A 14,897-nucleotide genomic window follows, 5' to 3' on the forward strand; every position below is an offset into this window, starting at 1 on the left:
ATGGTGGTCCCCTGTGGTTTCTGTAGTAACTATGTAGTGGTTTGGTTACCTTGGCTAGTTGAGGGACACTAGGCAGCTCAGGAACTTCTGCTAGAGAGATCCTATCATACATTGTTTTCATCCTAGACCTGAGAGAGAGAGAGAGAGAGAGAGAAAGAGAGAGAGAGAGAGAGATGCATTGTATGGCAACTGCTCGGCCTATCATTGGGTTTACTTGACAGCTACCTACACAAATAGCTGGCTAGAACAAAGTGTTAATAAGATAAATTCATTTAAAAAGATTAAAAGCATTACAAATAAGTTCTCCAGTAGGCATCTACTGAGGGTTAGGGTTAGGGTTAGGGTTAGGGTAGTGCGCTACAGAGGGTAGTGCGTACGGCCCAGTACATCACTGGGGCCAAGCTCCCTGCCATCCAGGACCTCTATACCGGCGGTGTCAGAGGAAGGCCCTAAAAATTGCCAAAGACTCCAGCCACCTTAGTAATAGACTGTTCTCTCTGCTACCGCACGGCAAGTGGTACTGGAGACAAAAGGCTTAACAGCTTCTAGCCCAAGCCATAAGACTGCTGAACAGCTAATACAATGCTCATCCAGACTTTTTTTTAACACTGCTGCTACTCGTTGTTTATTATCTCTGTGTAGTCACTTTATCCCTGCCTACATGTACATATTACCTCAATTACCTCGACTAACCTGTACATTGACTCGGTACCGGTACCCCCTGTACATAACATTTTAAACTTTAGTTTATTTAGTAAATGTTTTTCTTAACTCTTATTTTTCTTAAAACTGCATTGTTGGTTAGGGTTTGTAAGTAAGCATTTCACTGCAAGGTCTACTACATTCGGTGCATGTGACAAATACAATTTGATTTGAAATTGTGCATGTTTTTTCTTACTTATGTTAAGTGTGAGCTGTCACAAACGGAGTGTAATGATCTGTTGTGTTAAGGTGTGTTCAGGTGTGTTACGGTGTGTTGTTTTACTGACCTGAGGATGATATGTAGATACTCCTGACTCTTCACTTCCTCATGTTTCACAGACAGAATGAGGTTGCCATGACAACTGGCCGTGCAGTAAAAATTCAAGTGGTCCTATCACATAGAGAGGGAATAGGACAACATTTATAGGAGACAGACAGACAAGCACAAAAGAATATAGGACAACGTGAACAGTACGTAACACTGAAAGAACAGGACAGTGTAAGTGTTTATACTCTACAGAGTCAGAGAGAACGGTCAGAATGTGATGCATTAACAGAAAGTATAAGACCCATAGGGCTCTGGTCAAAAGTAGTGCACTATAGTCCCTTCAGAGACTATTCACACCCCTAGACTTTTTAAAATGGATTAAATTGACATTTTTTTTGTCACTGGCCTACCCACAGTACCCTATAACACCGATGTGGAATTATGTTTTTCATAATAGTCTTGAATCAATAAGTGTTCAACGCCTTTTGTTAAGCCTACATAAATTCAGGAGTACAAATGTGCTTAACAAGTCACATGATAAGTTGCATGGACTCACTTCGTGTGCCATAATAGTGTTTAATAACATGATTTTAAATGACTGTCTCTGTACCCCAAACATGTATTTATTTATTTATTTCACCTTTATTTAACCAGGTAGGCAAGTTGAGAACAAGTTCTCATTTACAATTGCAACCTGGCCAAGATAAAGCAAAGCAGTTCGACACATACAACAACACAGAGTTACACATGGAGTAAAACAAACATACAGTCAATAATACAGTAGAAAAATAGGTCTATATACGATGTGAGCAAATGAGGTGAGATAAGGGAGGTAAAGGGAAAAAAAGGCCATGGTGGCGAAGTAAATACAATATAGCAAGTAAAACACTGGAATGGTAGAAAGGCAGTGGAAGAACGTGCAAAGTAGAAATATAAATAATGGGGTGCAAAGGAGCAAAATATATAAATAGGGAAGAGGTAGTTGTTTGGGATAAATTATACATGGGCTATGGTGCAGTAATCTGTGAGCTGCTCTGACAGCTGGTGCTTAAAGCTAGTGAGGGAGATAAGTGTTTCCAGTTTCAGAGACTTTTGTAGTTCGTTCCAGTCATTGTCAGCAGAGAACTGGAAGGAGAGGCGGCCAAAGGAAGAATTGGTTTTGGGGAGTTCCCAGAGAGATATACCTGGATCGGTAGGATTGGTAGGATTGTCAGTTTTACGAGGGTATTGTTTGGCTGCATGAGTGAAGGATGCTTTGTTTGCGAAATAGGAAGCCAAATCTAGATTTAACTTTGGATTGGAGGTGTTTGATGTGAGTCTGGAAGGAGAGTTTACAGTCTAACCAGACACCTAGGTATTTGTAGTTGCCCACATATTCAAAGTCAGAACCATCCAGAGTAGTGATGCTGGACGGGCGGGCAGGTGCAGGCAGCGTTCGGTTGAAGAGCATGCATTTTGTTTTACTTGTATTTAAGAGCAGTTGGAGGCCACGGAAGGAGAGTTGTATGGCATTGAAGCTCGTCTGGAGGGTTGCTAACACAGTGTCCAAAGAAGGGCCAGAAGAATACAGAATGGTGTCGTCTGCATAGAGGTGGATCAGAGACTCACCAGCAGCAAGAGCGACATCATTGAATTATACAGAGAAGAGAGTCGGCCCGAGAATTGAACATTGTGGCACCCCCATAGAGACTGCCAGAGGCCCGGACAACAGGCCCTCCTGCCTTGGCCAGATTTGACACACTGAACTCTATCAGAGAAGTAGTTAGTGAACCAGGCGAGGCAATCATTTGAGAAACCAAGGCTATCGAGTCTGCCGATGAAGATGTGGTGATTGACAAAGTCGAAAGCCTTGGCCAGGTCAATGAATACGGCTGCACAGTATTGTTTCTTATCGATGGCGGTTATGATATCGTTTAGGACCTTGAGCGTGGCTGAGGTGCACCCATGACCAACCAGATTGCATAGCGGAGAAGGTGCGGTGGGATTCGAAATGGTCTGTAATCTGTTTGTTGACTTGGCTTTCGAAGACCTTAGAAAAGCAGGGTAGGATAGAAATAGGTCTGCAGCAGTTTGGGTCAAGAGTGTCCCCCCCTTGAAGAGGGGGATGACCGCAGCTACTTTCCAATCTTTGGGAATCTCAGACAACACGAAAAAGAGGTTGAACAGGCTAGTAATAGGGGTTGCAACAATTTCGGCAGATCATTTTAGAAAGAAAGAGTCCAGATTGTCTAGCCCGGTTGATTTGTAGGGGTCCAAGGTCTTTCAGTCAAGCAGTGAATATCAAACACAGCTTCAACCACAAAGACCAGGGAGGTTTTCCAATGCCTCACAAAAAAGGGCACCTACTGGTAGATGGATAAAAATAAGAAAATGCAGACATTGAATATCCCTTTAAGCATTTTGTAGTTATTAATTACACTTTGGATGGTGTATCAGTACATCTAGTCACTCCAAAGATACAGGCGTCCTTCCTAACTCAGTTGTCAGAAAGGAAGGAAACTGCTCAGGGATTTCACCATGAGGCCAATGGGGACTTTAAAACAGTTACAGAGTTTAATGGATGTGATAGAAGAAAACTGAGGTTGGATCAACACCATTGTAGTTACTCCACAATGATAACCTAATTGACAGAGTGAAAAGAAGGAAGCCTGTACAAAATAAAAAAATTATAAAAACATGCATCCTGTTTGCAAACAAGGCACTAAAGTAATACTGCCAAAAAATGTGGCAAAGCAATGCACTTTTTGTCCTGAATACAAAGTGCTGTGCTTGGGGCAAATATAGGTCAACACATTACTGAGTACCACTCTCCATACTTTCAGCATAGTGGTGGCTGCATGATGTTATGGGTATGCTTGTAATCGTTAAGGACCGTTGGAGTTTTTCTGGATTAAAAAAAAAACGGAATTGAGCTAAGCACAGTCAAAACCCTAGAGGAAAACCTGGTTCAGTCTGCTTTCCATCAGACTCTGTGAGATGAATGTACCTTTCAGGAGGACAGTAACCTAAAACACAAGGGAAAATCTACACTGGATTTGCTTATCAAGAAGAGAGTGAGTGGCCGAGTTAGAGCTTTGACTTAAATCTGCTTGAAAATGGTTGAAAATTATCAACAACCAATTTGACAGAGCTCAAAGAATTTTTAAAATAATTTGACAACCACCAATTTGACAGAGCATGCAGAATGTTTAAAACAATAAAGGCCAAATGTTGCACAATCCAAGTGTGGAAAGCTCTTAGAGACTTACCCAGAAAAACTCACAGCTGTTATCGCTGCCAAAGGCAATTCTATTGACTCAGGGGGTTGAATAAATATCTAATCAAAATACATCTACATATATATATATATATATATATATATATATATATATATATATATATATATATATATATATATATATTTGGGTTGGGTTACTGGCCCAACGCTCTAACCACTAGGCTACCTTCCGCCAACATTACAGAGTAGGTTGTGTAGATCGTTGACAAAAAATGACAATTAATGTCATGTATTGTCATATTATGTCTTGTTCCTGTTCTTTCTCTTCACTCCGTCTCCCTCTGCTGGTCGTATTAGGTTACCTTCTCTTCCTCTCCTTCCCCCAGCTGCTCCTCGTCTTCTCTAACTACCTCGTTCACCCTTTTCCCACCTGTTCCCTCTTTTCCCTCTGATTAGGTCTCTATTTCTCTCTCTGTTCCTGCTTCTGTCTTTGTCAGATTCTCGTTTGAGTTTCTCATGCCAGAACCAAACTATCGTCTCGTTTGCTTCACCCTTGTCCTGTCCTGTCGGAATCTGCCTGTTCATCTGATGCTACGTGTGATCAGGTACCTCTGTCCTCTACAACCCAGCTATTCTCCTCTGCTGCTAGAAGGGGAACTCTTCTGTGATTATCAGAAGGACTTTATGTTTCATTTGTCGCCCTCTCTGCGGGTTGTTTATTTTGCCATCATATACATTTGAAGAGGATCTATGTCTTACCTGTGTTTTGACATTAAAGGACTCTGTTTTTGTTAAACCGCTTTTGGGTCCTCACTCACGTGCATAACAATGAAATACATTTTAATCCCACTTTGTAACACAACAAAATATTGAAAAAGTCGAGTGGTGTGAATACACTCTGAATGCATATTGGGAATATGGTGCATTTTGGGAGGCACATTAGGCAGCACAGTATTTCAATTATTGACATGTTACATGTCAGAGAAAAAAGTGATGTGTTCCCATGGCACTGACCTTGCCCAGGAAGTGCTTCCTGTAGGCGCGTGCTGCGTCGTTACTCTCCAGCCGGTACCCATAACCCACTAGGGCAGCGTCCCCCTCTTCCCCTTCTCCTCCCCCTCCATCGTCCCCCCTGTCACACAGGCTGGGGTACCGAGAAGGGGGTGTGGGGACGAGGGCGTCAGGGTCCTCAATCCAGTATCCCCCAAACTCTGGCAGGATCACCTGGGGGTACGGCCCACCCCTCTCCAGCACCTGGACAGAGACAAATAACAGAGTAAGAACCATCATTTATGTGTGTGTGTGTGTGTGTGTGTGTGTGTGTGTGTGTGTGTGTGTGTGTGTGTGCATGTTATCAGTTTGCTGACGTACCTCCTCTATCCTGGGGTATGGGATGTAGTCATCCTGTAAGAGAGAGTGGAATCAGGTTCGGCTGTACATACAACACACACACACAGTAGTCTGTACAAAGATTTGAAAAGCAGCTAACACAAAGGACAAGATGAGCTCGACATAAAATAAATATGACCATGAGGTGTTTTTTGTCTTTCTCTTGTAACAATGTAGTATGAATAAATGAGTGCTTTATGTTTTTATACCACAAAGACAAGCAAACTCACATGCATTACTCTCTGAACTAAAAGCTCCAATAAACTTTACTTGACTTTTCAAATCATTGGTGAATGGGATAAGGACCTAAATGAATGAATGACAACAGAGAATATGAGTTTGTAAATAAAGAGGTATGAAAGTCATTCATAGTCAATTTCCACTATATACAGTATATTCAGTGAAAGGATGGATATGAGACAGACAGACAGACAGACAGGCTGTCCACACCTTCAGTCTCTGAGGACCAGCCACTGTTTTTTCTGCTACCTCTGGTACCTGCTTAGGGGAGTTAGGGGTTATACGTGCAATGTATGGGGTAGATGTTAAAGGTCAGGGGCAGAGGGTTGGGGGGTTGGGTAGGTCAGTATGGTGTGATTTGGAAGCAAGGGGTTAGGATGTAAGGGATAGAGGTTTAGGGAAAGGATGTTGGATATTTATGAGGGTGAGATGTTTGGAGTTGTGATTTATGAGAATAAGGGTTGTCGGAGTTAGAAAGCACAAATAACAGAATATTAAAAGCATAGTAGTAAGAGTGTAGAGTGAGTGGTTCTGAAACCTTGTTGCTATATATAATGACTGACAATGCATTATGGGAAGTGTCAAAGGTCGTGAACCCCCTGATGACCTCATGGTAACCTTTGACCTATGACATTATTATCAGTTCTGTTGTCACCTGGAGGATTCTGGGTTATTAATCAGACAGACACAGACGGCAGGAGTTCCATGCTTACCTCCATCTTCTCCATCATGTCGAAGAAATGGGCAGACTGGAGAGAGAGAGAGAGAGAGAGAGAGAGAGAGAGAGAGAGAGGTGAGATTCTTTCTCACTCTCTTTAAAGTCATTTTTTGGGCCATTTCTCTGACATCGCTTCTTCTCACATCACTTCCTGGTCCTGACTGAACTGCAGCGGAGAGGAAGAGGCAGAGCAAGAAGTTTTACTCAGTCCAAAATCTGTCCAAGTGAAAATATCTTGGCATACTGCCAAGTGATGAGTTTTTGTATGAGGATCAATGAGAGAGTGTTGAATTTAGTCAAGATAAAAATGTATTGTTATTTTGATACATGAGGCTTATTTTATCGATTGGAAGTTTGGTAATGCTTAGGTTGTTACGAGTGTACTGATATAAATGTGATGCAAGTGACATCCCGGCAACTTTGAGAAAAAACACTTTGTAGTTGTAGTTGTCCCTGTTGAAATTCGAGATGATCTATGCATATTCATGAGGCTAGCATAGCATCTCATTCTCCATTTAATATGCCAATACCCTTCATAGAATATTCTAAAATGTATTAAAATAACGAGATGTATCCACCAATCCAAAGAGTGGAATAGGCAGGAGCTTGACAGCCCGCCATTCCACTCTGTGGTCAACGAATCTAATTGTTAGGGTGGAGACACAAGCATCTCGTCATTATATCCAGTATCTCTGGCTGCAGAAGCAGCAGAGACACATCACTCCCTCCCAGGCCGGACTCGGATGACCCAGCATTTCACTGAAATAGACCCTGACTGTAGACTGTACTCGAACAGCTACTATAAACTGTGTGGTTTGAGCCCTGAATGCTGATTGGCTGAAAGCCGTGGTATATTTAAGCAATAAGGCATGAGGAGCTGTGGTTATACCACGGCTAAGGGCTGTTCTTATGCACGACGCAACGCGGAGTGCCTGGACACAGCCCGTGGTATATTGGCCATATATCACAAACCCCTGAGGTGCCTTATTGCTATTATAAACTGATTACCAAAAACAAATTACGTTGGTAACTAGTTTATAATAGCAATAAGGCACCTCGAGAGTTTGTGGTATATGGCCAATGTACCACAGTTAATGGCTGTATCCACGCACTCCGCTTGCGTTGTGCTTAAGAACCATATTCATATCCCTACTCCGCTGCATGCAATCTGTATATTGTTGAAATGTTCAGCTGAACAACAGCCAACTCCTACATTACACATACTGTAGACATAGTAGGATCTGTACTGCAGTAACGTTTGTTTCTATGAACGCTTATACCTAGGAGTGTAGAACCCAACACACATTTACAAGCACTCTCTCACAAACAATCATCACATACAGCATACTGTGGCACAAGAAATCAATGGTTGAGAACGCAATGCCGATAACGGATATACATTTACATAAGTGTACACATTCAAAACATCATACTACCTGCTGGGGATGGTCAGTCACAGTCCATTGGAAACTGGTTCTCTCTCCTTCTCCATTCTCTATGCCTGTGTGTGTATGTGTGCGTGTGTGTTTCTATGTGCGTGTGTGTGTGTGCGTGCTTCTATGTGTGTGTGTGTATGTGTGCGTGTGTGCATGTTTCTATGTGTGTGTGTGTGTGTGTGTGTGTGTGCATGAGTGTGTGTTACCTTCATGGTGGGGGGTGCGGTGCGCGGAGGAGAGGGGGGGCAGTCTGCCAGGGGAACATTAGAGATGGTCAGCAGCTCTCTCTCCTGCTTCCTAAAACAATCAACAGCAACAATAAAACGGTTATCACTCGTACAATACACCTTAAAAACGGTCCTCTCTCTGTCTACCTTGTTCTATCACAAAGGCCAATCCACAAAGGCCAATACCGGGCCAATCCCTCATAAGCTCTTTCTATGTAAATTTACTGCATAGATTCTTCACTGAACTCACTATTACTAAAGAGACAGGAACACTTAATCTATTATAGGGGACTAATAACACACACACACACACACACACACACACACACACACACACACACACACAGTGGTGGAACAAGTGCTAAATTGTCATACTTGAATAAAAGTACAGATTTAAAGTAAATGCTATGCATAAATTCCTTATATTAAGCAAACCACACAACACCATTTTCTAGTTTGATTCATTTACGGACAGACAGGGGCACACTAAAACACTCAGACATCATTTCCAAGCACAGTTTTTGTGTTTAGTGAGTCAGCCAGATCAGAGGCAGTAGAGATGAGAATGTGCTTATGTTGATAGGTTGCGTGAACTGGACCATATTGCTGTCCTGCCTGAGCATTCGAAATGTAACGATTACTTGTGGGTGTTATGGAAAACATTTTCTTTATGAATTTAGTGAAGTAAAAGTAAAGTAAAGTACAGATACCCACAAAAGCAACTTAAGTTGGACTTTACAGTATTTTATACCACTACACACATTCACACACACTTGCATCGCACACACAAACACAAGTGCACTCTACCACATACATGTAAGACATGTGCAAGAGATACTGGCATGCATACACACACACTTCTGTCTTACTGCTATAACATACTCTTTCATTCTGCACTCAATCTATGCATCCGCTCTCCATTCACACCATCTATGCCATAGTTCCAACAGACACACTGACAATCTAATTCAACTACACTATCAACATAGTTCAAATACAGTAAAGACACTAAACACTCTCTTACTAATAAAATCATTGTCAAACACAAAACACACACATGCGTCCACAGATCCCAACTCATCACAAGCACACACACATGCCCATCCTCAAACACCACCTTCATGAAAAGAGGAGTTGAGTTTACCCACCACTCGTCCTCTCTCTCCCCCTCGCTCTCCCTCTCTCTGTGTTGTCTGGAGCGGTAGAGCAGTCCAATCAGCGCCACCACAGCCCGCACCCCTGCTCTCTTTGACCCCACTCTGGAGGCGCCGGGGCCCCCCTCCCACATGATGGGGTCTCGTTTACCCCTGTTAATGCGGTTACAATCAGTGCCAAGCTGGGGGTCCAGTATTACTATGGTAACAGCAGACTGAACGGTTACAGTGCCAGCGGTCAAGTCATCACTACAATCTGTTATGAGATGGTCCCGCTAAACCAGTTACTATGGCAACAGTACCGAAACCCTTGAGCAGGTGGTCCAGTTACTCTGGTTAGTAGCATAACTAACGACACAGGGTCTTCTGCTGTTCTAGACTACAACCTCCTGAGACTAACACGGCAGATAGCACTGTAGACTGACACAGACAACCTTTCTCTACCTCTTGCTGTTGCTCCCTCCTTCTGCCTCTCTTATTCCCTCTCTATCTCAGTCACCCTCTCACTAGTTGTCTAACAGACACACATGGTCTCTTTAAACCTCACTGTCACTGTCTCTCCCTCTGTCTACAATAGCAGATACACACAGTCTCTCTAAACTTCATTGTCCCTGTCTCTCCCTCTGTCTACAACAGCAGATACACACAGTCTCTCTAAACTTCACTGTTACTGTCTCTCCCTCTGTCTACAACAGCAGATACACACAGTCTCTCTAAACTTCACTGTCACTGTCTCTCCCTCTGTCTACAACAGCAGATACACAGTCTCTCTAAACTTCACTGTCAACTTACCTGCTCTTCTCCTCTCTCTAGCTCTCTCTCTTTCTCTAGACAATTTGTTGTGGTTGTTAGATACTACCTGCTTTTCTCCTCCCTATCTCTCTCTCTCTTTCTCTCTGTGATTTTTTGTGGTTGTTGTTCCTCTCTCATTACCCACTCTCTCTCACTCCCCATCCCTCATTTCCCCTCCATCATTTCTCTGTTGTTGTTGTTTTCTTCTCCAGACACAGGAGAGGTGTTAACCTGGAATGTCTATCACATTCATGACTCATTTATAATCCTGTGGTTTAATTGAGTTGATTGGTGCAACAAGCAAGAAGAACATTGTGTTTTGACACAGATAATAGTTGTTGTAATTGTTCTATGTTCTTTTCTCACAGCGGCATGCAATGATATCAATGTGAAGGTATGTGCATGTAACTGGTATGCAGTATCCAAAAAGAGACTTCAGTTCAGTCTCATATAGATGCACATACATAGGCATGCACACACAGTGGTGATAATCTGGTTTTAATTTAAGAGTGAATTGGTTTGGGGATTCTGAGGTGTATGTGTGTGTGTGTGTGTGTGTGTGTGTGTGTGTGTGTGTGTGTGTGTGTGTGTGTATATGGATGTGTGTGTGTGTGTGTGTGTGTGTGTGTGTGTACGGGCTTCTGTGCGTGTATATGGGCGTGTATGTGTGTGTATGTAAGAGCTGAGCAATTAGTGCATTTTGAGGTCAGTTTGGTTTTGGTTCGATTATCAAAATATAATATATTTTACATGATTAAATGCACTATGTATTATGTGGGTTGAATGCTGAAATAACACAGGACAAAACAAATAATAAAAGTCCCATGGAGGTAGTGACTGCCCATTACTGTGCATCACTTATATTAACCAACATTTATTCACATCACTTTAATCAAATATTTCAGCTGTTGTGTATATTACATTTGTTTTATATGATGACTTTACTGAACTGTTTGATGTAGGAGGGAGTTGTAGTTTTGTATTTGTATTTCATTCCAACTCATCTCTATAGAGCTGCTGCCTGCTGTCTGACAAAATCACTATTTTAGTAGTGCTTCAAAGTAAATAACGCATATTTTATGACTGCTGAATACCAACTATCAATCACTTAGATCATGTATTTTCAGGTAGAGATACCTCTCAATTGCTCTCTATCCCTCTCCATCGTGCATTCTTCGGTCACTTCTCTCCCTCTCTGTGTCTGCCCCACACTAACCTAAAGTAGCAGGCGTAAGAGAAACACACAGATTGGACAAGTAGGGTGAGTAATGGATTATGGTCATTGTAGATAATTACCACATTTTCTGCGCTAAATAAACTATGTCGAATATTGTCCTGTTGGAAACCACAACTCCCTATTACATCGCACAGTTCGGGCTTCTGATTCATCTCTAGAGAAACTGCGCCATGTGTGCCTTGAGCTCACAAACATTTTTAATAACAGTTGTTATTTTAAACAATTCGTTGTTTAAAAACGTGTATGTGTGTGTCTTTCTGTATGTCTGTAGAAGTAAACATTATTGCATAAGATGAAGAGATGAGTATATAAGACTGAGGTAAACTCTATAAGATCTGGTTGAGTAGTCAAAAAGTGTGTGAGTGACAACATGTACCCTGTGAGAACCCGCTCCACACAACCATACACACAAACACACACGGTTTCACTACGGTTTCTCTTTCCCACCAATTTACTGATTCCTCCTCTCTCTCTGTCTCTCTCCCTCTTGCGCTCTCTCTCTTCTCTCTGTCTTCATGACTGTATGAGGTGAGGCTGGTCGGTGAGGTGGGCTCAGGATGTGTGTTATTTCATCAAGCTGGGAGCAGAAGGAGCCGTAATGGATCTGAGGAGGTCATTTTGAAGATAACATTTCCACTGGATTGTCTGTCAGCCAGCCCACAGGCCATGCATTTTAAGAAGGTTTATGACATTGTGTTAATGTGAGTGTGTGTGTGTTCAGGCAGACCTAGGGCCCTATAATAATTTTTTGCCTGATACCATTTTCCTTGTTTTTTTTTTACATGTTTTTGGTCCCAAAACAACACTTTTTTAAAACAGGAAAACAACCATTTAAAACAAATGTTTAAACCACATCAGGAGACCATTTTGTTTTAGGTAGGTCTGGGATGATTATTTTTTATTTTGAGTTTTGGGTGTAGTTATCCTTTAATGCCAGTGCACACCAGGAAGAGACCGTTGTTTGGTTAGCTGTGATGCTGTAGTGCTCATGTGATTGCAGAGTTTGAAAAACAAATGGCCACTGGATTGATGCAAATAATCCTAATATCATTCTGCCAGGAAGGCATAGGATACTTTGTAGTTAACATTTCACTGAGAAGGTTTTTGGGAAAGCCTTTCCATCTCTACCAGAAGAATATTATCAATAGCATCATCGCTAATGGCTACACAAAGTGTAGACATAGGCGCGCACAGCACACATACACAGACGGGCATTCCTGTGCCGTTTCAGAAAGTTTCATGAAAATACAAATCACTGATTAATTTTGTTGATGTCTTATGATTGGTCAAATTAATGCATTTTCCTATAAGTGAAATAGATTTATTTGAATTCCCACTAAGTTCAATAAATGTTTCAATATTGTTGAATTCCGTTTTAATGTCAGGATTTCCGTGATTCAGTCCATGTTCTCCGCAGCCTGGATTTTATAGGGCCCTACAGATCGCTCAAGAGTGACTTCGAAATTGGACGTATATCCATGTCCCTGAGGACACATTGAAATGCAACAGTGGGCACTATTACCATCAAGTAGGCTTGGGTTTTCCTAAGGCATTGTGGATGGGGGTGGCAGATGGGCACAATCCCATGACTCTGGATCAGACAGGTGCATGTTTGATCCCAGTGGTGGACACTTGTTTTACATCTTTTACATTTTTTACACCCTATCCCAAACCTTAACCCTTAACTGGAGTTGTGCATAAAGGGTGTGACCACTGAAGAAGTGGAACTCCTAGAAATAACATTGGATGGTCAATTATCATGGTGAAGTCATATTGACAAAGTAGTTGTGAAAATGGTTGAGAGGCATGATTGTTAGAAAAATATATTCTGCATTTTTGACACACAGATCAACTGCACTAGTTATTCAGGCTCTGATATTGTCCTATCTTGATTACTTTCCAGTAATATGTTCATGTGCAGCTAAGAAACACCTAGCAAAGCTGCAGCTGGCTCAAAACAGAGCAGCACGCCTTGCCCTTAACAGCACATACCAAACTAACATCAACAACATGCATGACAGTCTTTCATGGTTGAGGGTTGAGGAGAAATTGTCCACTTCTCATTTAGTCTTTATAAGAAACATTTGTGTTGACAATGTCTATCCAATTATATAATTTATTTGCATTAACTTCCAACAGACATAAATCCCACCAGACACGCCAGTATGGGTTTCTTCACGGTACCCAAACCGTTATGTATAGAGCCATGTCATCATGGAATGCTCTGCTACCAGAGGTTACTCAATTATGTATAGACAGTAATGGTACAGGGCAACCCCAAACAGTTTCAGCTGGACATTCACCTTATCAAAGAGATAGCTCAGCAGGATAAGCTCTCTCTTGAGAAAGATACCCCCACCCGAGCATGTCAGACCAGACCTCTTCAATAATCAACCCCACAGACGAGCAACCCCAAGCAGAAAGTCATCCTCCCAGCACCGCGTACTACTCCCTCACTACAATTATGGATAAATTCACCCAGCTGGAGGTAGAGGCAGGTAGAGCTGGAACAGCAGGGGAACACACTCCAGTCAGGTCAAAAAATAGTTCAGCTCAACAACACCCCCTCAACCAGACCCGGAGAGCTAGAGGTGGATAGAGACATATCTGCACTCTGGACTGTGGTGAGACAACATCAACAGGAGAAAGAGCACTCCAGCACTAGAAAATAGGATTTGTGCTGGAGGAGAGGGTGTGGGGGATGGAGTGTGACAGAGAACAACCTTTTAGAGAGCTGGCCACCCCCACAGAGAAGCCAGTAGAACAGCCCACCTCAGCCCCCTGCCAAAGTCTTGACACCACAGCAGAACAGTCCACCAGACCATAGCCTCAATTTAACAGCAGGACAGACAAATGAAGAACCCCAAGCCCAGGGGATCCCACCCTCTTTGAGCACCCCCCCTGTCAGCCACCCAGATAGCCCTCCTTACAACCCCCCCACACCCACTAAGGACATACACAAGCCACAGATTGTACTCCTTATGGACTCAAACGGGAAATATATACAAAAAAAATAACTTTTTCCCAAACACAGTATGTCTAAGCTCTGGTGTCCAACTATACAAGAAAGCAGTGCCCCCCCCCCCCCCCACTGGACCTACATAGAGAGGACCCACGCCAAGAGGACCTACATCCAGACCACAGCACCACCAGCCACATCCACACCCCCATCCCACCCAGTCAAAACCCCCCAAGCCAACCATGCCCATTTGGGCCCCCTCAGATCAGACCTATGCCCCTCCTGCCCACCCCATGCCCCCCACTCCCACAAAGAGGGCCTCAACATGGGAGTCACAGATCCCACCAGGCCGTGAGTGGGCAAACAGGCCCAACTCCCACTCTTTCTCTAGCCCAAGCCAATGGCATGTACCAGATGCTCAGCAGGCTCTGCTCACACTTACTGGCCTGAGGCCAAACCACACGACCAACAACACTGGACACTTTATGGAACACAAAGGCTTCACTATCTCATCCTGGAACATCCAAGGCCTGAGGTCAACTGCCTTTGGCCCAAAGA

General features: G+C 42.8%; 1 protein-coding gene across 1 annotated transcript in view; it reads right to left on the bottom strand.

The window, feature by feature from the left end:
* Window positions 1-8,261, bottom strand: part of LOC139392570 (rap1 GTPase-activating protein 2-like) — a 31,218-nt gene extending 22,957 nt beyond the window's left edge. The window contains exons 1-6 of the mRNA XM_071140622.1: window positions 8,177-8,261; window positions 6,530-6,565; window positions 5,559-5,591; window positions 5,202-5,441; window positions 990-1,093; window positions 50-128 (exon numbers count right to left, since the gene is read on the bottom strand). Of these exons, the coding sequence (XP_070996723.1) occupies window positions 50-128; window positions 990-1,093; window positions 5,202-5,441; window positions 5,559-5,591; window positions 6,530-6,565; window positions 8,177-8,182 (498 nt within the window). The 5' untranslated portion in view covers window positions 8,183-8,261. The remainder of the gene's footprint in view (window positions 1-49; window positions 129-989; window positions 1,094-5,201; window positions 5,442-5,558; window positions 5,592-6,529; window positions 6,566-8,176) is intronic.
* Window positions 8,262-14,897: the final 6,636 nt, after the last annotated feature.

Source organism: Oncorhynchus clarkii, chromosome 33 (assembly GCF_045791955.1).
Source record: "Oncorhynchus clarkii lewisi isolate Uvic-CL-2024 chromosome 33, UVic_Ocla_1.0, whole genome shotgun sequence".
Lineage (NCBI taxonomy): Eukaryota > Metazoa > Chordata > Actinopteri > Salmoniformes > Salmonidae > Oncorhynchus > Oncorhynchus clarkii.